Source organism: Apostichopus japonicus, chromosome 15 (genome assembly GCF_037975245.1).
Source record: "Apostichopus japonicus isolate 1M-3 chromosome 15, ASM3797524v1, whole genome shotgun sequence".
Lineage (NCBI taxonomy): Eukaryota > Metazoa > Echinodermata > Holothuroidea > Aspidochirotida > Stichopodidae > Apostichopus > Apostichopus japonicus.
The window spans coordinates 5411313-5433042 of NC_092575.1; the positions used below are offsets into that span (position 1 = coordinate 5411313).

At 37.7% G+C, this 21730-nt stretch overlaps 1 protein-coding gene across 2 annotated transcripts; it reads left to right on the forward strand.

Moving 5' to 3' along the window:
- The first annotated feature begins 654 nt into the window (after positions 1 to 654).
- On the forward strand, positions 655 to 21471 carry LOC139980969 (deoxynucleotidyltransferase terminal-interacting protein 1-like). 2 transcript variants are annotated; one of them, XM_071993050.1, is made up of 11 exons: positions 655 to 814; positions 8190 to 8285; positions 9206 to 9294; positions 10050 to 10158; positions 11375 to 11473; positions 12493 to 12648; positions 13322 to 13396; positions 14177 to 14352; positions 16136 to 16196; positions 19258 to 19382; positions 20905 to 21471. In XM_071993050.1, exons 2-11 carry the CDS (start codon positions 8205 to 8207, stop codon positions 21059 to 21061), a joined length of 1128 nt encoding a protein of 375 aa, XP_071849151.1. In that variant the 5' UTR covers positions 655 to 814; positions 8190 to 8204; the 3' UTR covers positions 21062 to 21471. The 2 variants fall into 2 exon arrangements, with proteins under 2 accessions (XP_071849151.1, XP_071849152.1); XM_071993051.1 differs by having other exon boundaries at positions 8193 to 8285.
- Positions 21472 to 21730: the final 259 nt, after the last annotated feature.

Here is a 21730-nt window from a genome sequence, read left to right on the forward strand (position 1 = left end):
TTTTTGCTTGAGGGTAACGCAATTTAAGTTTTAATGTTTCGCGAGAGAGTCGAAATGAAATGAATACTTTCAATCAAATTAAACCTCACACCGACGGCAATCTTTCTGGTTCTTTATTTTCTGAGAATTAGAGAGCACAGCATCGTATGCCAACGGAAAACAATAAACCCATTTTAAATTGCATATTGACAATTGCTAGAAGTTTATCTCCTTTATTCTTTGATTCTTTGTAGCCATCTGAAAAGAATCTGTAGTTTGAAGAAGAGCCCCTGGGAGGATGCCTGGGAATCTGGGTGAACATTAAAGAACGATGGCGCTGTTAAGGTTTTCTTTCAACATTTACTTGGCGTGTAGGGCGCTTTTACCGAGCTGACCATTTTCACCAATATTAAGAAAAGTTTCTGAACCGTAACTATTTAAGACCGCAACTTTATACCATCGGTAGGATTGAATAATTTACCATTGTTTATATCTATAACATAACCTTTGATTAATATATTTGATATTCGGAAGTTTTCGCAGGACATTCACATAGCAATTTGTGTATTAGCTCATGTCATTCACGGAATCTGGCATATAGAAAGCATATCATTATAGTAAGCTTTAAGACTGACCTAGCCCAACAATCACTGCGCAAACCCTGGTAATAATACATGCATGTACAAACGTATGTAACTGAAACCACTCAATGTGTGTATCGAAGTTCCTCTATAAGACACCTCGTCTCGTCGAGAACAGGAAGCGGTTAATTTAGCTCAATCTAAGGCAGAAGAACATTTATTAAGTCAGTCTTCACTATTGCATCCAACACAACGTGAGTGTTTTGTGTTGTCAGTTGTTTCAAGGATGCTTTGTTATGTTTGATGTTCAAATTTGCTGGAAAAGTGTGCACGCGTTAGTGATACTGGTAGCTCAAGTCTAACTTAGTTGGAAAATGTCTGCCGGTGTTATAGCCTAACATAAGTTTGCATAGTGCTAAGTGGCCTAGCCAAGTTGCGCAGTTTGTTATTATTATAATTATGATCAATAATATTGTAATCTAAACAGTTAGAAAAGCTAGCGTGAGGGAATGGTCACAAGTTATATTAGCTATAACACTAGGCCCAAGCGACAGTTACTTTTCTTGCTTGGTGAAAATGTAATTGCTTTTACTTATTAGCCTATACAGGGGCAAGGCATTGACTAACAATAACACTGACAGGCCTAGCCTATATGCTAGCAGAGTATTAATTAGTAAAGTTTCATATTGAACTTCATAGACCTAGATGACATGTCATCAACAAGACTGAGGTAGCTGCCAAAAATTCTAAAGTTTTAAGGCCTAAGTTTATAAGTTAGACTTTCTTTCATACTTTTATAGGCCTTAATAGGTTTAAAAACTTGATTTTTTTTTTTTTGTATCCCAGTTGCACACAGGGTGTAGCCTAATCATATCTTGACACAGATGGGTAATTCTGTGTGTTCCCTGAATTCACGGACTGTATCTGGGGCGGAGGTGGCAAAATTTGAGTTACTTCGTGCACGAGCAGTTCATGTCATTTTAGGTACTTTTGCAGTGTGTCCCATTCCCAAACACTTGTAACCATGGTAATGGTACTGTTATGAATGTTTTTTTACCCAAATTGAACAGTTTATTCATTGCATCTACAAAATTGTTTGAAGGGATAGTCCAACTAAAACTATGAACTTGATGTATATATTGTAGAGAAAGTCACTAGCCTACCTGTAGATATTCAAATCTTAGCTGATAATCCTGTGTGCTCTGTTCCTATACTGTTTACAGTACATAAATGTAACTTTCTTGCTTTTTCTACAAAAGCTAATGAATTTCTTTATAATTGGATGATTCACTTCAGCAAAATCAAAATTATAAATTAGGATCAACTTCAAAATTAAAAAAGGCTATATAGCGATGGGATTTTGTCAATTCAGTTTTCGTCCTTTGCAACTGTTTTGTCAGAAGTTCTCATTGTGGTCTGGACAATTCTTCAACAATTCAGTTTTAAGCTATCTCATTGTCTTGGCCAACAAGATTCTGTTAATAATTCAGTCCAAACAACTCCAAACACCTGATATTGTAACTGCTCAGACTTCTGGCATCCAGCTTCTCTGATGATCAGAACAGGAAGATCCGTTCTTTGATGCTACCCAGGAGGCAATATTTAGCGGATGACTAAAGGAATTTCCTCAGTCTTCGAAACATCCTTCGTCTCATCCACCATGAGAGATAATTCTCAATGCCCCTTTCACTTCTGTCTAGGATCTCGGTTCTCACCAATCTCTGCCAGCATTTTGATTACCTCGTTTTGTTAAAGTGTCCAGAGATGTATTCTTCGCATTGCATGATATCGAAGCGCTCTTAGCAGCCAGCGACGGAATATGTTTACCTTAGAGCCGCAAAGTTTCAAGAAGGTTTCTTCTCTCGGTTGTATCGTCGGTATTCATCTCTCTGCCTGTGATCTCTCTGAGAGATGTTTCGTTTCGTAGTGAACAGAAACACATCAGCGAGTACCTTCCTATACTCCGGATTTTTCTCTCACTCACTCTTCGCTAACCATTTGCCGAACCCAAGAATCCTTTTGTTCATCTTCTTATAATCTGGTCATGCTACCATAGCCTCTTTGTGACCTGTTTGAATTCGAGTGGCCTGCAAAATCCTTCCTTCTTTTCCTTCTCCTTCTTCCATGTTTTAAATCCAACGGATTTGTTAGCAGCGTCAACAAATGCACCGGGGAAGCGAAAAGTGGCAGCAAACGAAGCAGTTGACGCTTTCGTCAGAAATCGAATATTCCAACCAATATTCCAAACAGCAAGTGAATGAATGATCTTGCCTTGCTATATTAAGGATATTCCTTGAGATTTGATGGGTGGGGTACACCTCTAGGGTGACATGTTATATCTGTGTCAATTTGTCAAAAGGGTTTGCGAGCAGTTATACAATGCGAATGTGTTCAAAAATTCCTAATTTAATGACTCTCTTCCTTCACCAAATCCCTTAAAAAACGATAAAGTGTATATTTATACATGGGAGTAATGCCTCGTAGGTTGATTAATGCTGTATGAAGAGGACGAGTGGACATATGGGTCAGATCCAAAACCTGTCAACCTCAGGGCTAAAATTTAGATGATCATAGTTATCAATTTTGATAGTTTTGTCCAAAAGAAGAACAATTTAAGCTTGCTTGGCTAAAAAATTAAATTTGTATGTTTCTTTGTTAACGAGTACTGCTTAATTATATCAACAATGCACTTAAACGTTATGGACGGAAACAGCGTTATGGACGGAAACAGCAATTTGTGCCACTGAACTGCAAGGAATGATGGAATTCACAGGAATCTGCACCTGAATAATTGTTTATGGTACTGATCTCTCCAAAATAGTTTTTGGAAAAATTAAGTAGGGCATCCCTAATTAAGATGCTAATCGAGAAGAAAATCATTAATTCCGTCCATAACGCTACCTGATGTCATTAATCTCCTGGCAATTTTAAAGTTCACTTCAGTGATAAAATTTGCATGTAATCTTCTGAAGGTTATCAATGCCATTAAGGATGAAGTGAAAAATTACCAGATTCTTGCATATTGATAAGCTGGGGTTCAATGAAACATCAGTGTTATGGATGGAATTAGGAAAACGTTATGGACAGAATGTGAATGTTATGGATGGAAATTACTTTCTTTGGAAAAACTATGCAGAATGTTTTTTATTAAGTTAAATCAAAGACATCAAATGTGAATGAATGTTATTTAGGATGGAAAACCTTTTTTTACATGTACATTACAGTATTTTTCTAGGCTTTCAGGTGATGTTTTCCCTAATTTTAAAAAAAATAGAAAAGAAGAAATTTCTGTAAAAATCCCAAACTTTGAGGATTTTTCATTTCAAAATAAGGCAAAACACCCTCCTGAAATTTTTTGAACAAACAGGGTGGTACTATATCTCTTCCAGAAAAAATTATCAGATTTTTTCAACATTATGCATTTTGAGTTATTGGCCGTCAAAGACGACCTCTTTTGTACATCAGAGCAGCTTTAACAACTTCTTAAATTATTATTGAGAACAGCTAGAACCCTGAAATTTGCTTAGGGGTAAGAACTTTATACTTATAGTTGAAGTATAAAACCATGACAGCTCTAACATGGTTACTTTGGTAAAAAATTGGCATCAAAACTCCTACCTCATGCTGAATCGCAGCATGAAATAGCAACTTTAGAGTTGCACAACTTGCAAACATATCATAGGAAAGCATTGTAATTATTATTTTGTAATGTTTGTACCAGACATAATAACCTCTGAAAGAATCAAGTACCCTGAAACAATGGTTTAGGAGCAATTCATCACTAAAAATAGCACATTTTTTAGTGAAAAGTACAAAAATCGTATATTTTGACACTTTTAAGTGGACCTAACTCCACAAGACAATATTTTTGTAGCCTAATTTTTTATTTTCCTATTCTACGGGATAGACTCTATTAGGCATCTGTAATACAAAGGTAGTAGAATGGTTAATTGCTGAGAAATGAGACCTCAAAAGTCAAGAAAATGCCTGGGTGGCGACAAATTGCGGAATTTCAAAGTGTGATAAATCGGCCAATTGGAAAGCAATGCAACTGAAATTTTCAGAAAATGCTTATTTCATGATGGTCCAATCATACAAAAAATTTGGGAATTTTTGGAGAGGGTGCAGCAACAGCCATTCTTGATTTGACACGGAATGACCCTTATAAATCCAAGTTGTCATCCTTTATGCAACATGGTTTTTGTGTATGAAGGAGACTGGTGGTTGGAAAAGGTGGACCAAATATCAGTTGACAGTAATGATGTCTATGTCTCCTTCCTACACCCTAAGGGCCCTACCAATACTTTCTTCTGGCCATCACCTGAGACAAATATCCCACTAGGAATGATCATGGGGAAACTAGAACAGCCTGTCCTCCTAATTTCAAGTAGCAAAGTGGGAATTGCAACAAAGGTGGTTGAATATATTAGGGACAAGTTTCAAAGAGATTGTGAGCCGTGATGGTGACGAAAAATTTTGACAAATATGAATCGATGTATTTTGTTGAGATTGAAAAGTCTATTTCAAATTTTCATGACTGTTCAACCATACAGGCCTCCCATGTCCACAGTTTTATTTGCATGTGTTGTTTTCTTTCATACAAGCTTTGCAGACTGGTGAAACTTTGATTGCATTGGCATTGTTTGAAGGAGGTGTAGCCACAAAAGTGAAAAAACCAAATGGGAAATGTACTGACAGCCTCTGCTTATAGTGCTGAAAGCCACCTGATGAGTACCTTCAGCAATAGTGAAACTTTTCATGTGCTGTAGCAATTCATTTCAGGCTAATTCAATACTTTCCGTCCATAACATTCCGTCCATAACAATTCCTATTTCAGGACTAGCTCTTTCCCTTCTTATAATAGATTCAATTTTATTTGATATTATTACACATATTGGCCATAAGTATTAACTTATAACACACACTTCACAATTCAAGAGTTGATCCTAAATCAGGACAAAACCTTCCGTCCATAACGTTGTACATTCCGTCCATAACACAGAATTTTGGTTTGGGGTAGTGGGTTAATAGAGGTACATTGAAGATTATGAGTGGGAGTATGATAAAGCTAAGGTACCAGGCCTGTGATGAAAAGTACCTGATACTTTGAAATCCTGAACACTTCACAGAGTTTTGACCCACTATGAAGGTTGGTGGATATCGATCATTTTTCTGATTCCGTCCATAACGAACACCTAATTTGCATATACAGACTAATATTGCACTACCCAATTAATTTTTTTCCGTTATATGGTAGAGGTATCCCAACTTAGATCAATCATGCATACCTTACCAAATACTAACTCACACTATTTTTGATGGGACTTTATCTCTGTGAATTCCGTCCATAACATTGGCAGAGGTTTTGGATCTGACCCATATATAACATTGCTATAAATGTTTATTTTAAATGCCGCATCGTGCTACTGCATACTTGTGTTCCCATGCATATTTAGGGCACGGGTGGGATCGCGATTGGTCTCTGCACTATTTTGCTCTATTAACAAATGAATGAATTCAACGTTACTGTGTTATCTTGGAATGCTTACGTACGTTTACTATGAGGGGAACAAAAAATTAGAATATGCATTCAGTCTTATGCCTAGATTTGTTGTATCTTTGGAATTTGAAACACTCACTAACCTCCTCCTCCCCCACCCTCCAAGCTCTGACTCTCGTAGCCATTGATTTATTTGGGGAACAACTTAAGTTTCCGAAAATTACTGTGTAAATATAAGAAGCACTTGCAAAGCGTTAATACCCCTGGAACAGCGCTATAACCCCTTTTCACACAAACACCCCTTCCATTATGAGTGCATTTGCAGTTGTTCCTGTTCACTTTATTCACTCACAGTTTGGTTTCCATATGTTTATGTGATTTTTACACATTTCAACAGCATATATAATCTATTTATCAAAATGACCCAATGTTACGCATGCAATGTGTAGGCATAATTATTTTCTTGAAATCTATACTTATTATATTATAAACAATAGAATAGCCTAATCTCTAATTTACCGTGATACATTATTGGGCAGTAATTTTTTTCCATCAATGAAAATATTTGTACACATGTGTAACATGGATATGCCTTGTTGGACCCGTTTCTGCCACTCTCGGTTCGTCTCCCCTTCTCTCGGACTCGTCTCCGCCCCTCTCGGACTCGTCTCCGCCCCTCTCGGACTCGTCTCCGCCCCTCTCGGACTCGTCTCCGCCCCTCTCGGACTCGTCTCCGCCCCTCTCGGACTCGTCTCCGCCCCTCTCGGACTCGTCTCCGCCCCTCTCGGACTCGTCTCCGCCCCTCTCGGACTCGTCTCCGCCCCTCTCGGACTCGTCTCCGCCCCTCTCGGACTCGTCTCCGCCTCTCTCGGACTCCTCTCCGCCCCTCTCGGACTCGTCTCGGACTCGTCTCCGCCCCTCTCGGACTCCTCTCCGCCCCTCTCGGACTCGTCTCCGCCCCTCTCGGACTCGTCTCCGCCCCTCTCGGACTCGTCTCCGCCTCTCTCGGACTCGTCTCCGCCTCTCTCGGACTCGTCTCCGCCTCTCTCGGACTCGTCTCCGCCTCTTTCGGACTCGTCTCCGCCTCTTTAGGACTCGTCTCCGCCTCTCTCGGACTCGTCTCCGCCTCTCTCGGACTGTTCTATGCCTTTCTCGGACTCGTTTCCGCCTCTCTCGGACTGTTCTATGCCTTTCTCGGACTTGTTTCCGCCTCTCTCGGACTCGTCTCCGCCTCTCTCGGACTTGATTCCGCCTCTCTCGGTTTCCTTTCCATCTTTCTCTTGAGATGGTTTCAAGACATTCCAGATATCCTCTATTACTGCTTGATGCCGTCATTTAGGGCACAGGCCTATGTAGGCTTAATAAATACGACAGCATCTGTTAACATTTCCTGTTCCATTAATAGGGCAGTATCCTACATACTGATGTGCGTATCTGAATAAGTGTAAATAAATTTGTATATGAAGCTCAATTTCATCTACTTAGGCTTCATTTCATTCAGTCACTACAAAACTGTCTGTCAGTGCCTTTGTCCATCGGTTTCATTACACTTCTTAAGGCCAATTCATATGACTTCAGTCTGTGTGAGTTTTACACATGCAATGTTGAAATTATCTACGTAATATATCATACAGCAGTTTCCAAGTAACAATATCGGATTAACTTCTGACAGTCGATATAACAATGGTATAATGTTAAAAACTTACACATTCGTGATATAACAAGTATGGTAGCAGTCTAGCAGGCTATCTCATTGGGTAGCGTGTGAGCTGAGGGGAGGGTTGGAGGGGTCTAGTAGCGATGACAGAATGCAAGTAATAAGATATTACTTAACCCGAGACATATTTCAGAATTCCGGTCAACTACGGATTAACGTCAACCGCCAACAGGTCTGACTAAACCAGTGTTATTTGGGGGGAAGGGCAAGCAGGAGGGGGCAAGATATTTGATGGGGGGAATCTTGACCCCGCACCGGTTACGCCACTGGTTATGTAGACTCGTCGCACTGAGAGACTGACTTAATTACGTTGTTTAAATGTCTAATAAAGAAGCAAAATGATTGAATTTTCTAAGCTTGTGCATTAATGTATTAAATAAAATGGATGGATATTTTTTTTCATTTCTAACAGCAGCAGTTTTTTAGGATGGCAGATTTAGGTAGTGTTACTCCACCCTGGACCAACGACAGATTCGCAAGAAAGCAGAGTATACTGCAGAACAGTATGGTGAGGATTCACACGACAAATAATTCTATTTGGCCTCCTGCTGTAAGCAGGGAATGTACTGCATGTAATATTCATACAGGAATCCATGTGTGCATGGGGAATAATTCATTGAGTATCACATTGCAAAGTTGTTGTGCACAGATATCTTTCCTTCAGATATATCTTATATTCATCATAGTATGAGAAAACAAAAATTCATACTTTTTCAAAAATTACACAAATTACAAAAAAATTACACAAATTACAAAATTACACAAAAATTCATTCATACACAAGCCGTTATACAAAATGCAAAGACTAAATTAATTACTATCTGGTGGATTGTCATAGTAATACTGATGTGTGTATGCTCTCAAGTTTGTTAACATGATGTCTCTAGAATTGCATACAGACAGATGTAATATACTTGAAATGTAAAGGCCTCATGCTGACTTTTAGTGTACAGATGTGTTTGGTGGAGTTTAATCGTCAGCGTAGAGCGAAATGGGAAAACAAAAGGGTTACTTGGCATGTAAATCCTGTTTCATCACAAGGAGGATATCATTTTTCTGTGGGGTCATCAGAGGTCAAAACGTGTACACCTTAAATCTTATAATACACGTCTTTATATGTCAACATACAGCAGGCACAAACACAGCCTGAATGAAGCATATCAAGAACAACTTGTCAGCCGATTGATTTCTGCTGGATTTAAGATATCCTATGCGGTCAGTAGAGATTGAAATCCAAAACTTTACCAATTAATATTTGAGCATGACTGAGAACATCCTATGAATGTTATATACAGTATATGTAGTTCCCCTTTTAGAGTACATAGACACATTCACGTAACTTGTATAATTTATTTTGTGTCGTTTTGTACATCTCTTTTCTTGTTTTTTTGCCTCTTCTTTTTTAAATCTTTTACCTCTATTTTTCAGGGGAATCCATTTTGCATGACTATGAAGACATTCCCACCAACCAAGCACCATAGAATAACAAAACAGCAAGGGCTAAGCTTTAAGGGAAAGTAAGTATATACTCGTTACCATAGTAACAGCTGGAACTCTAAATCAACTTCCCACCAAAAACCATAAATGTGGAAGTAGCCTTTTTGTGTGATCAGTACATGTCCAGTGTCAAGTGTTGCCAAAAGTTGGGAACCAATTTCTTTACCATCCGAAAAGGTTGCAATCAGCTAATAATTAGTTCAGAATCATATAGATGGTATATTGATGCCCACAAATCTAATATGTAAATTAGGCTAGGTCCATAGGTGAATCTACCAGGAAAAGTATGGTAGGCAAATACAATATCCTTAAGTATTTAATATAAATAAACAAAGTGACATTGATGTACATGTCAGATAACCTTATCTGCTATTCTTGAATTCTCATGGGGAGTTACATGTATATATTATTCATGAGACTAATACAGCACACTGATAAAAGAGAAGTTTGACGGTTTGGTCTTCATTTCCCATTCCACTGTTTGCAGACACAATATCGCCTATCCTATCTTAGCCCATCCTAACAAGTTTTTTTTCCGGTGAGGAAAGATGTTTATTTCAATTGCAAAAGTTGCCTTTGAATATGTGTGTCACAATGCAAAATTGATACCCCTAGATAAACAAAGCATCGTTTCGACATCAAATTTTGAAGCAAAAAAAATGTAAGCGATAGATTGTAATGAGTGAAGAAGATTTAGGATCAAATAAGGTCAATCGGTTTGTATTTAGGTCATGCGATAGGATAATTAGTGTTAAAATTGGTCCTTATTTTTCAGAAATGGCAACCCATCATTCAATCCATTACCAGCCTTGGAGATTCTGAGGTGTACGTTACAAAGACGGATCAACAAAGATATACAGAAAGTATTCCAATATTATGCACAGGTAAACGAACGTTGCACCATTTAGAGTCTTGCCCTATTCCTAGTGTCGCATCACGGTGATGAATATTCACGTTTGTTTAGCATCGAACACGGTACCCTCTGGTTATTTGATGACTCATCGAGGTTCACTTATAGATTGCTCTGTTAGAGTGAGCCACCCCCTCCCCCCCCCCCCGCCCCCATTTCAGTATTATATTTCAGGTTGTCATCCATACCTACCGGTAAAATTACTCTCATCTGATCTTTTGGAAGTGCCTAGGGATATTTGGCATTGCACCTTTAGTCCAACATCAAGCACTCGCAGGTCAGAGCTTGCCAATACCCTTTGGCAATACAGCGTGTGTCTGAGCCAACATATACTGTAACTTGAGTACACTCTCACATCAAGTGTTGGCATTGCACATTTACATTTAGGTTAAATGTTTATTCCAATATTAAGCAGTACTAGGATTAAGTGTTAGACATTGCACTTGTTAAAGCAGCTTTCCAAGGTGCTTTTATTAGTATGGTTAGGATTTGATACTTAACTCAAACATTGCATCGTACTTCATTCAACTTGACTAGTCAAGGTTCGTTTAAGAAAATGAAGAAAAATTCAAAAGACGTTGAACACTTGTTAGATTTGCTCTCGTTATGCGCCGAAATTATAGAGAAAACGTCTGGAATCGGAAGTATTCATGAGGTAAATTAAGATTGTGGAGCCTGGGAATCTTATATTTATCAGTTGCAATCTTATCTTGAATAATACTCAAGTTGTTTTAGTGATATTGGCTCCCCCTCAGTTATTTGCATACCTCAATATTATTATGATATTATCAGGTAAATGCCTATGCATCAGATGGGAAGAGAATCCTTCTATGAAAGCTGAAGTAGAAGACGCACATTGCAGCCGTGTTTCCAATCCGTAATTTTTTCGTAAGAAAAACAAACATAGTATGTGATATGGATTGAGTGGGTGGTTAGTTGAACCTGAAATATCCTTAACTTGCCTTTTCTTACATATTGAGATTTATAACATATTATTTTCCACTCTTTTGGTTTCCATGGATACATCATGTAATAATGCAATGTTTTCATTGCATTGATCAGTGACAAAGGGCACCTATCTGTCCTCATCTTTTAAATTGTTTTCGACTGCAAGCATCATCCTCTCGTGTACGTAACAATCAAAACGATGTGACAAGCGATTGTTTTTTTTGTTTCATCCTTCTCGACAGTTTTTTCAAATGGCCGTTGATAACATGAGAGATTCATTTGGTCCTAATGCCGTAACTGAGGACCATCTGCTTATGGTGTTTCGTAATAGCCTTGAAGCTGTGAGTAAAAAGGAGCAACTTTATTATAGCGTTGAAAAAAAACTTGTCAAGGAATCGACTAAATAAATGTCAGGATGTAAGAGCAATTAGGCGTATGGATCTTAAAAACTTATTCTTTAAAATGGATGAACAGAGATAATTTCATTTTGTAGATTAAGTTACAAAGGTGTTCTGGTGTAAGTAGTCGGTTGCACCTTCAACACCTGCCATCAAATTTACATATGAGTGTAAAATGTTTTGCTAGTTTATCACCCTAAAAATGTCACAAACGACAGTTTTAAAATCCCAAGAAAAGTATTTTTACTTTGCATCAGCAATTACCCAAGTTTGGCCCCCATTAAGATGCCTACACACCCCACTTCTGGGTCTAGGTTACTATGTATAAGAATTGGGTAGATTTGGGTATTGCTGAAAAGCTGAATGAATGAACAGTGCTTTTTACAAACAACTCGATATGTCCTACATGTATGTATGCAGCTCCTCCAAATTGTTTGAATCCACGCAGAACAAGTCATGTTCCTTTGTGCCAGTTAGACCAGATCTTTTAACTGACATCGTGGTACACCAGTCTGAAGTCATTATAACGATGCTTCGGACATTGTGTAGATGAGACAGCATTGTCCGATGGTACGGTAGTATTACAGAGAAATTGCACGTTTTAAAATTTTCTAACGAATATATGCCTACTCAAATTGTGGAATTGAACAATTGAATTGGGTTGTACAAAATTATTGAAATTGTGTGTGAAGTACAAGTATGTGAAAAAGAAGCGTATTTCCCTTCACTTTGTCATGGAAAATCCTAGACTAAGCTTTGTATAGCCTATTAATGAAGGGCTAGCAACTATCACCATTGGTCTGGATACAGAATGCTGTTCATGTACAATGTAAACTATGTCTAAAATACATGTAGAGAAGCACTTAAATAGATGTCAGATGAGTAAGGATGCATTGCTTTGGCAAATATTTTGAAAATATCCAATCCCACCAGTAATGTTTCGTCTTTGATTTTTCTTGAAGGCCAAAGAAATTTTTACCTCACAACCTCGAAGGACTCGTAATGTCCACCATAAACACAGCCAAGAGAAGTTCCACGCGGAGAAATATCCAGAGAGTCACCACGCTCCAGAGAAAGGCTGGGAATGGCAGGAAACTAGCGATGGTCCTGCTGGGAAGGTAAGGTTATACCCTAGCTCCCGGTCACATGGTTCAGTAGAGGTCACAGGCTCACATGTTACCATCACATGGTAGAAACAGATCAAGGGGTGACCTACATTACTGTCACAAAGGTTTCATAGAGACCATTCCAGATTGCCCTTACATAAATTGTTGGAGAGTGTTCACCCAATTTGCCAACTCTTTGTTTTAAGGATGAGTTTGCCATCATGTAGTTCGAGAGGGAGTTCTCATGTTGCGCAATCCAATGTGTCAGTGGTTGTTACCCATGTTGCTATCATACATCTAAGGGGAGTTACTCATGTTGTACTCGCAGCGTTTAGGAAGGGTTGCTCATGTTGCATCACATTGTTGCAATATTGGGGAGTGCTCATGTTGCAGTCAGGGGGTTCCATGGAGGTTAACCATGTTGCCATAATACATAATTCAATAGAGGTGCACTCATGTTGTAATCATATATCGATCAGGAGAAGGTACCCGTGTTACTCCTGTCCTGCAATCATACTGTTAACGAGATGGTAACCCTGTTGCTATACCATAATGAGGGGGGGGGGTCAGCCAACTTTCTAAAGTTGAAAGTACCGGTGAATATTTAATAAGTGTAAAAAAACGTTTGAAGGCAATTATATTATGAGAACTTTTATTTTTCTGCTTTCAAATTTTTATAAAACAGAGACAAAAGCTTGAAAATGACAACGAGGCCTCCGTCTTTTCCATGAGACCAACTCCGACCATTCAGACCAGAAAGGTAAGCCACACGTGTCTGGAGTTTTCACCTTGAAATATCTAAGAGTAACAACGTAGGTTGTAAGGAGGGTTGGGGGAGGGGATGGGGGAGGGCTTGCAAAGTCTCACCGTATGTAAGATCACTAGCCCACAGTATGTGTTTTAAACTTTCAGCGTACACTAGACTTAAAGATTCTTGAGATTTTAAAGCAAAGCTGTTACTTTCAAGAAAGAAATTGGCATAGACCCACAGAACTTTCAGAGCAGCTGTATGGATGACTAGCCTTCTTTTGGCTGTAAGAATAAATCCAGAAACCATGATTGTCATTGACTTTTGTGTCAAGTAGATGATCATCAGTGTCTTTAGGTGGGGCGTGGAGTGGGTGGTGGGGGCGGGCTTGTACTATTTTTGGTAAATAAAACACAGCCAGTCTGTTATTATAAAATTTTATGTTTTATTAAAAAATGTATAAGCTCAGATAATGTAAACTTTGCACTGGTCTAAATAAGTAATCTAGTATTATTATTATTATATTATATTATATAAATAAACAAACAAACAAAGAAATTAAAAGCAAGCAGCAACAATTGTCCTGTTTAGAACTTGGCATGAATTTTCATTCTCTAGTACAAACGTTGTGTAAAGCTACAATCTTTTACATTCCACCGTAATTCAAGAACCGCAGTATTTTCATTGCAGTCTGAGTTTATTTCCTTGTATTTCACCGCAAGCTATTGTTCTCTACTTTTGGGTTAAATTATTAATTTTTATCAACATTTTCCCACTTTTTCTGATGGTCAGAGAAAAGGGAAAGCCCCATCTCACCACAGTGACTACACCACAGACATTCCAACTACGATAGGTTCCAGTTTTAGGACGAGAGTCAAAATGGAATCGGTGAAGAGGGAAGGACCAAAATGGAACCCAGAGAGGATAACAGACGAAGCACATTTTGTTATGGGTGCCAGAGCCAACAAGTGAGTAAAAACAAAAAATAAACTGAATATTTATGAGCAGGATAGTTATTAATTATTCATGTTAGTATATTCAGTACATATGGTGAGTTAAGAGGTGATCACTTGGGGTAAGGGAAGGAGTGCAGAGAGGACCAAAGTGAAATCCAGAGAGGATCCAGGAGAATCACATTTTGTTATGGATGCCAGAGCCAACAAGTGAGTAAAAAAAGAAAAATGAATATTTATAAGCAGGATAGTTATTAAATATTCATGTTAGCTTATTCAGTACATATGATGAGTTAAGAGGTGGATCAGTTGGGATAAGGGAAGGTCTGAAGAGAGGAACAATAGTGGAACCCAGAGAGGAAACAGACGAATCACATTTTGTTATGGGTGCGAGAGCCAACAAGTGAGTAAAAAAGGACAAACTGAATATTTATGAGCAGGATAGTTATTAATTATTCATGTTAGCTTATTCAGTACATATGATGAGTTAAGAGGTGATCAGTTGGGGTTAAGGGAAGAAGTGAAGGGAGAAACCAAAGTGGAACCTAGAGAGGATAACAGAAGAATCACATTTTGTTACGGGTGCCAGAGCCAACAAGTGAGTAAAAAAAAAAAAAAATACTGAATATGTATGAGCAGGATAGTTATTAATTATTCGTGTTAGCTTATGCAGAATATATGGTGAGTTAAGAGGTGATCAGTTGGGAGTAAGCGAAGGAGTGTAGAGAGGAACAATAGTGGGACGCAGAGAGATAACAGGAGACTATTTTTCTTTATGTGTGACAGAGATAAAAACTAAATTAACAGATAAGAATGAATATTTATGAGCATGATGGACTATGAATTATTCATGTTCGTTATTGCTCTTTGATGAGTTTAGGACAACCAGTTTTGGTACGTGAAGCAGTGAATAGAGGTCCAATGTGGTAGCCAGACAGTAGACAATGTTTCGTTTATGGGTGCCAGACTCAAAAATGGAAGGAATAAAAAAAAGTAACAAATATTTATGAGCATGATATTATGAATTATTCATGTATGAGTTCAGAAGTGATAAATCTGTGGAAGCAATTTAGTAGAACAAGCCTCGCCACCAAGTAGCCATTGTATATTATATTCATTATCAATGATCATGATTAAAATGTTACACAGATGTCATGACCATTGCTGCATTTGTACTGCTGCACGTAGGTTCATTTCGTGCTCCTGTTTCCACACAACGGATGAGCTGCAGATTTACGTTCAGGCCGTTGAGTTTGTTTCAAACATCTGGCTGTTTCTGTCATGCAGCTACACTGAACTTTACATTAGTCTGGCAGTTGGTTTTTTAAACCCTCAAAAATAATGTTACTTTTCAGATTAATTATTATCATCCCTTCGACGATGCCTACAAAAACACTTCTTAGCAGAGGCCTATCCTGTTTAAGAAAAAGATCGCGCAGAACTCAAAATGAGGTTGTAATCGATCGAGCCTAGGCGTGTATCCTCTTGCGATCAATGTCTATCATATTTCATGGGTGATACTGGTATTTAATTGCACGTGGAACTGACATTATCAGTTTGAGGTGAAAGGAGCATTCTTTATTGGTATATTTTAAATGCTGTACATCTACAAACCAGAGTAGCTGTAGAACATTAACTAGCACTAGAATATGACTTAGGCAAAATACTTTGCGGATGTCCGTAAAATGGCTCGTTGAAGATTGCATGCGACCGACCGTCATTTAACTTCCTGGCACAATTGTGGGCATTACTGATCACTTCCGATTGTTTTGATTATTATTATTTGTTTACTTTTCAGAGCCCTTGGATTGGGTGCCACAAGAGGAAGGATATACATAAAACATCCTGAAATGTTCAAGGTAATGTATTTCAAATCCGTTGTAAAAGTAGAAAAGTAACAATTCAATTGTTCACCTTATAAAGTACATTGAGAAATAAAAAATACAGGAAAAAAAAAGTTATCTATGTATTCTTGTGCCAATCTTGTTTTCGAGGTAGTATCAGGCATATGTTTTACTGGTACTGAAACCCACTAATTATACCAACATATCCACATGAAAGAGTTGGACTAAATTAAGTCCTTACTTGAGCAATTTTCATCACATCAGCTAATTTGATTTCCCCAGTCAGGGAAAGTGAATGAGTGGGAGGCTGCTGTTGTTTACTGTGAAAATAAAGGCTCTGATATTGTAGATGCTGAAATTATATACTATGATAATAGATACTGTGATAGTATATACTCTGATAATATATACTCAGATAGTATATACTCTGAAAATATGTACTCTGATAATATATACTCGGATAATATATACTCGGATACTAAATACTCTGATAGTGTATACTCTGATAATATATACTCTGATAGTATATTCTCTGATAGTGTATACTCTGATAGTGTATACTCTGATAGTATATACTCTGATATTATATACTCATATAGTATATACTCATATAGTATATACTCTGATATTATATACTCATATAGTATATACTCATATAGTATATACTCTGATATATATGTACTTGGATAATATATATTCGGATAATATATACTCTGATAGTATATACTCTGATAGTGTATACTCTGATAGTGTATACTCTGATAGTGTATACTCTGATAGTATATACTCTGATAGTGTATACTCTGATAGTATATACTCTGATAATATATACTCAGATAGTATATACTCTGAAAATATGTACTTGGATAATATATATTCGGATGATATATACTCTGATAGTATATACTCTGATAGTGTATACTCTGATAGTGTATACTCTGATAGTATATACACTGATAATATATAATCATATAGTATATACTCTGATAGTATATACGCTGATATTATATACTCTGATAGTATATACTCTGTATGTATACTATTAGAGTATATACTCTGTTAACCAGTTTAACCTGTTTAACCTGTAACCAGGTTAAACTCTGATATGTATATACCCGATAGGGTATACCCTGATAGTGTATACTCTGATAATATATACTCTGATAGTATATACGCTGATATTATATACTCTGATAATATATACTCTGTATGTATACTATTAGAGTATATACTCTGTTAACCAGTTTAACCTGTAACCAGGTTAAACTCTGATATGTATATACCCGATAGGGTATACCCTGATAGTGTATACTCTGATAATATATACTCTGATAGTATGTACTCTGATAGTATGTACTCTGAAAGTATATGCTCTGATACACATGATATCCATATTCAATAATTTGAAACTAACCTGACATTAGCAGATATAGGAAAAGAAGTTTCTAACTGTGTGTGCAGCTTTTGCTCACTATGTGGCGAGATACATTCAATGATTAGTGAATCTATCAAACAAATGATTCTATGTAATGAATTATTCATGAAGCCCCATTGAGTTCCTTCATTCAACAATGCATGCATTATTCAACAGTCTCATGAAGCGTGTCACGTAGCTAGATGACGTTGTCATAACAGTGAAACAACACGCGACTACTCACTTGTTTTTGTGGAATGATTCGTATGAACGTCTTATTTTAGTGTAGTACTGACTTAGCATTAACGTTAGACATGGTGTTTGGAATACTGGATATAGAAGGCAGTTTTCCTAGCATTCTTGTCACATGATTAAGCACGCCCATGGTTACGAGGAATTTCCTGTTGAGAAGTGAAATGTCATTCAAATTGAATATTAAAGCACTGTTTTTGCAGGGACTTGGTTAAAAAATATCGTCTGTAGTGTGGTTTCCAAATATGTTAGAAAGATACAAAATTGTCATCCATGATTTAATGTTTTTCATCCCAAACTTTTATTGTCTTTCAACTTGCTTAAATTTTGTGACAATAACTGATAAATTTTACAATATATAATCTTGACCTCATTACAATAGTCCAAGCTGAAGGGTACTGAACCTGTGAATGGGTTCAGTTGGTCAAAGGTTGTGGTCTTCTCCATGTCTATGTGTGCTGGCTGCTGGGGTATCATTTACTGTACAAGTAACTTTTCCTCAGAAAATGATTTTGTCACATGCTGTTTCTGATGAAGTGCACAATATTGAATAGTGTTAGGCAGACAAGCACAATATTCAGTTTTACTTAGTATCGCGCTGACGCATATAGAAATTATTTTACTGCTATGCCAAATAGCGAGGTCGTCTGCAAACGGACTGCATCGAGTTGAAATAAGTTTATTGTAAGGGAGATTGTTAACGTCAAGTACTATATATAAGAGGGCGGGAAGGGGGGGGGGGGGTCTGAGAACCAAGCCTTGAGAAAAAGAGCGACAGAGTGGTGTTTGTTTTGGAATCCAAGTTTGAATCCGTAATTCTAAAGATGGTATTTAAAGTTGACTTATTAACATACTGAAACCAGCTTGAGAGGCAGACTGAAACGAAGACAGAATAAGGACACTTTTAAGTTAGGCAAACTGGACCAATGGGCAATGAATAGAGTAAAAGAAGACTTTACAAGGGAGATCTTATACAGAAGGGTGTAGCAGTGTGTGTTAAGTTAGTAAGTAGGTGCATGGAGAGAATAGAAAGGGGAGTTAGGCAGGAAAGAAAAGTGATTGTTTATAGAAGGACAGGAAATGTGATGTCAAGAGATGGAGAGTGGTCTACAGGTGTTTTTGTTTCAGTTTGAACAAAATCCTGCTACGATCGAAACATCGGGCCCTCTTACTTATACCTTTACCTTCACGGGCTTTATGCAGCATAGAAAAACTCTTTGATGAAAGTTTTTTTTTTTTAAGTCAGTCCCTGTGAGTTGGTTTAGTAAAAATAAATGTCCACCAAAATGCAAAATGGATGAAGATAAGACTAAGAATACATGTTTTTAGGTTTCTGTCAGAGCTCCATCAAACTGATTGAGTATAGACGATGGTAAACGGTATACTTAATGGACATTCTTCTCTCTCCAGTATTCTGGTGATCAGGATGACAAGCAGTGGCTGTTTGATAACCATCTGATGCCAGCCACGGGTGGAAAGGCGTACATGTTACTATTAGCGGATGTTCTCGACCTTGCAGAAACGGACGAATACAAGTAAGTAGAGACGACTAAAAAAGAGCGTTTCATCATGGCTTGTAATCTATCAAAGGTTGATACGTTTTGTAGTCATGGAATCTATCCAAGGTTGATACAATTTGCATTCGTGGAAATGGAGGGTTTTGTGAATCAAAGGCAGCTGGAATTGGGCGGCCGATCCAGGAATTTAGAAAGGATGGGGATAAGGCTATGGGGTTTTTAAAACTGACTCTTATGTAGGGGGCCTTGGGTTCCCCATAAAAATTATTTAGGCATTTAGACAAATTTTAGATATGGAGATTGCACATTCTGTGGCATATTTAGACTATAATGAAGTCTATAAAGAGGTCAACATGCAGGGTATGTTAACTACTACTGTTAATTACAGTGTGGGGTTGAAAAGAGGGTCCCAACTCCCCCATCCCCTCCAAACACCCTGGGACCATGCCTGGGGTCCTCCCCCATAACAAATTTTGGATGTGAAAATTATGCATTCTGACGCAGATTTAGGCTATAAATGAAGTCTATAATTTGGTCTACATACAAGGTTATGCTGATCACTACTGTTAATTTTATTGTGTGGGGTTGAAAGGAGGGTGTACAACTCCTCTACCCCCCCCCCCTCCAAACACCCTGGAACCATACCTGGGACTGATAGAAAATTCTTGTTAGAAGTTGTTTAAGAGACAGTAAAGACAGATTCCAGTGCAATTGGTGCCAATTGTTTTGATATTTGTCTAAAAATTGTTCTAAATACCCTAAGAGAGGGATGGTGCAAATAATTATATTAATGTTAGTAATTGTGCCATTTATAGGGAAGTGCTAGTATTCCATACAGCCACTGGAAAAACAACATTTCAATATCAATATATATATCAGTATATATTTTAGGGGACTAATTGTTGCCAGGTAAATGTTTTGTTTACCAAAGAGGAAGTTTATCCCCGTATTTGGCACGGACATGTCACCATGACATGTGTTCTTTATATGTGCCTTAATAATATTGTTTTGATCACTCCAAGTGTTTGCAATATCTGGCAATAAATTGAATACTTGGTGAGGTGATAGTTCACTTGTGGCCTCTTATCCAGTTGTTCCATAGCAAGACTTACCGTGATTTGAAAATGTTGAAATAGTCACATCTTAATATAAATAGGACCAATTTATTCTCTCTCTGTTTAGTCCTACAGTCTCCTCTTTCAAGAAAAGAAATAGTGAAATAGAGACCCCATTTGGTATAGTAATAGTGTCTGTTCCCAAACAAGTTGACTGTTCCCCCTTTAAATGTTAATGATGGTTTTAATCCCTAGCTTCAAATCTTGTCATGCTCAAATATAATTTTTACCAAATCTAAGTCCCCCATGTCATTTATGCTAGATACAGAAATCTTGGGACTCTCAGGGACTCATATTTAAGATAAATATAACTGAAGTTGATAAAACTTGTATCCTAAGATTATGTTCTCTTGATGTGTTTACCTGCATGCAGATGGCACTCTCGAAATTTGAAATGTATATTTTTCCGTTCTTTCGCATTTAAGGGGAAGTGGAAATTTACGGCTCAACGACTTGAAGGCTTTTAAGATTCCAGATTTCATGCGGGTGAAGGTTAAAAGATACATGGATCTACACAGAACAGATCGGAGCATCCCAAAACAGGAACAGAGCGAACACAGCAGCGACACGGAGGACAACTGACGCTTGGAGAGATAGGAAACAATTGTTGGAAAACACTGCAGCACTGATATCATCAGTGATGAGCATTGTCCGTGATGATGATTACAAGCGAGGGAAACAGGATCATCAATAGTTGTTAGTACTTGATATAAGGAAAACGGGATCATCAATAGTTGTTAGTTCTTGATACAAGGAAAATGGGATCATCAATAGTTGTTAGTACTTGATACAAGGAAAATGGGATCATCAATAGTTGTTAGTACTTGATACAAGGAAAACAGGATCATCAATAGTTGTTAGTACTTAGAAGTCGGAAAGTTGGGCGAACAAGAAAGAGTGACGTTTTATAAATTTCAGCTTTCTTCGAGTGCATGGACTATATAGTATTAGTTGGATTTTATTTCTGGTTGAGATAAAAGTTTTTTTAATCTTCCAGATAGTTTAGAAGACAGCTAGCTATCTACGGATGTATGACTTGGGTTTTAAGAGGTCAGATCTATTCATTTTGCGTCAGTTTTGGTCGTTGGGAATCCACATCTGGGGAATAAGTTCAGCGCTCAAATAGTGTGTAAAAAGTGTTGAAGGTTCTGAACTTCCTGTTTCACGCTTGCAGCAATTTGCTCACTTTGCGTGGCACTTTGTGTAACATTTTGCCCATTTTGCGTGGTATTTTGCCCATTTTGCGTAGCA